The sequence below is a fragment of the Thecamonas trahens genome, assembly GCF_000142905.1.
Source record: "Thecamonas trahens ATCC 50062 unplaced genomic scaffold supercont1.98, whole genome shotgun sequence".
In the NCBI taxonomy this organism is placed as follows: domain Eukaryota; order Apusomonadida; family Apusomonadidae; genus Thecamonas; species Thecamonas trahens.
Genome location: NW_013657582.1, coordinates 1 through 1,038, shown reverse-complemented (window position 1 = coordinate 1,038; position 1,038 = coordinate 1). Strand labels below are relative to the sequence as shown.

At 64.1% G+C, this 1,038-nt stretch overlaps 2 protein-coding genes across 2 annotated transcripts in view; both read right to left on the bottom strand.

Annotated features, from left to right (window-relative positions):
* The window catches only part of AMSG_11530 (DNA-directed RNA polymerase II polypeptide), a 1,149-nt gene extending 909 nt beyond the window's left edge, over window positions 1–240 (bottom strand). Inside the window, exon 1 of the mRNA XM_013897161.1 lies at window positions 149–240. Coding sequence (XP_013752615.1) covers window positions 149–215 — 67 coding nt within the window. The 5' untranslated portion in view covers window positions 216–240. The remainder of the gene's footprint in view (window positions 1–148) is intronic.
* Window positions 241–494: 254 nt separating this feature from the next.
* On the bottom strand, window positions 495–944 carry AMSG_11529 (uncharacterized protein; the record flags this gene model as incomplete). Its single annotated transcript, XM_013897160.1, has 1 exon — window positions 495–944. A coding segment is annotated over one exon (434 nt), but the record flags the coding sequence as incomplete, so codon positions are not given.
* Window positions 945–1,038: the final 94 nt, after the last annotated feature.

The window sequence follows — 1,038 nt, the reverse complement described above, 5'->3', positions numbered from 1 at the left end:
GACGAGTCTGTCCCCCCCCCCCCCCCCATGGTTGTTCCCCCCCCCTTTCCCCCTTTCTTTACTTTCCAGGCGAGATGATGACCCGCCCCCCCCCTTCCTCTCCCCCGGCCCCCCCCCCCCCCCCCTCTACCCACCACAGGGAACATACCAAGCATCTCATTGCATGTGCGGTAGATGCGCCACATGTTGTCATACTCCTGGTCACTGTCTGCCATGGCTTCCAGTCCCTGTGACGTCAAGTGGTGCTGGTGGCTGGTGGTGGCGAGAGGGGGCAAGGGCAGAGGCTGCTGGTCAGTGGCGGGTGGTGGGCGACTCGGCGGGTGGTGGTGGTGGTAGCCCGATGGTGATGGCGACTAGGCAGGTGGTGGGCGATGGTGATGGTGAAAGAGTGGGTGACTTGAGCCATAATGTTGAGTGGACTGTATCCGGGGTGTGTGTGTATCTTGGGGAGGGGGGAGGAGGGGAGGGGAGGGGGACAGGCTCGGCTTGCCACATCATCTTCAGCACGATTTACATGTCCATGGCCTTGGCGCCACCATCATCGTCCTCGGTCACACCAGCGTGCGGCTGGTACGGATCGTCGTCCATGGTCTTGCGCTTGCGCGACTTGGACTTGACCTCCTCGTCGTCGTCGGCGGTGACGGTGGCGGCAAGCGTATCGCGGGCGTTGCGGCCGACAACCCGTCCGGGTGCCTGGTAGTTGGCAGCAGTGAGCGTGTTCCGCGCAGGCGGAAGACGGACACCATACTCGGACGGCACAACAGGCAACGGGACAGCGTTCTTCTTGGCCGCCAGTGAGAGGAGAAAGTCGCGCGGAGGAACCTGCGAGAACGCCTCATTGGCCCGCGACTGAATGGCAAGCCGCGCGTCCGCAAGATCCACCGCAGGCTTGCTCGCATACGTCGAGTACACTCGAGCGTCCGCAAGCACCTGCCCCACGTACCCTATACGCCTCCCCCCCCGCCCGTCATCCCCATCACCCCCACCAGACCCAACGTGAGCTTAGCGAACCCCTCTCCCTCCTCACCCCCTCCTCCC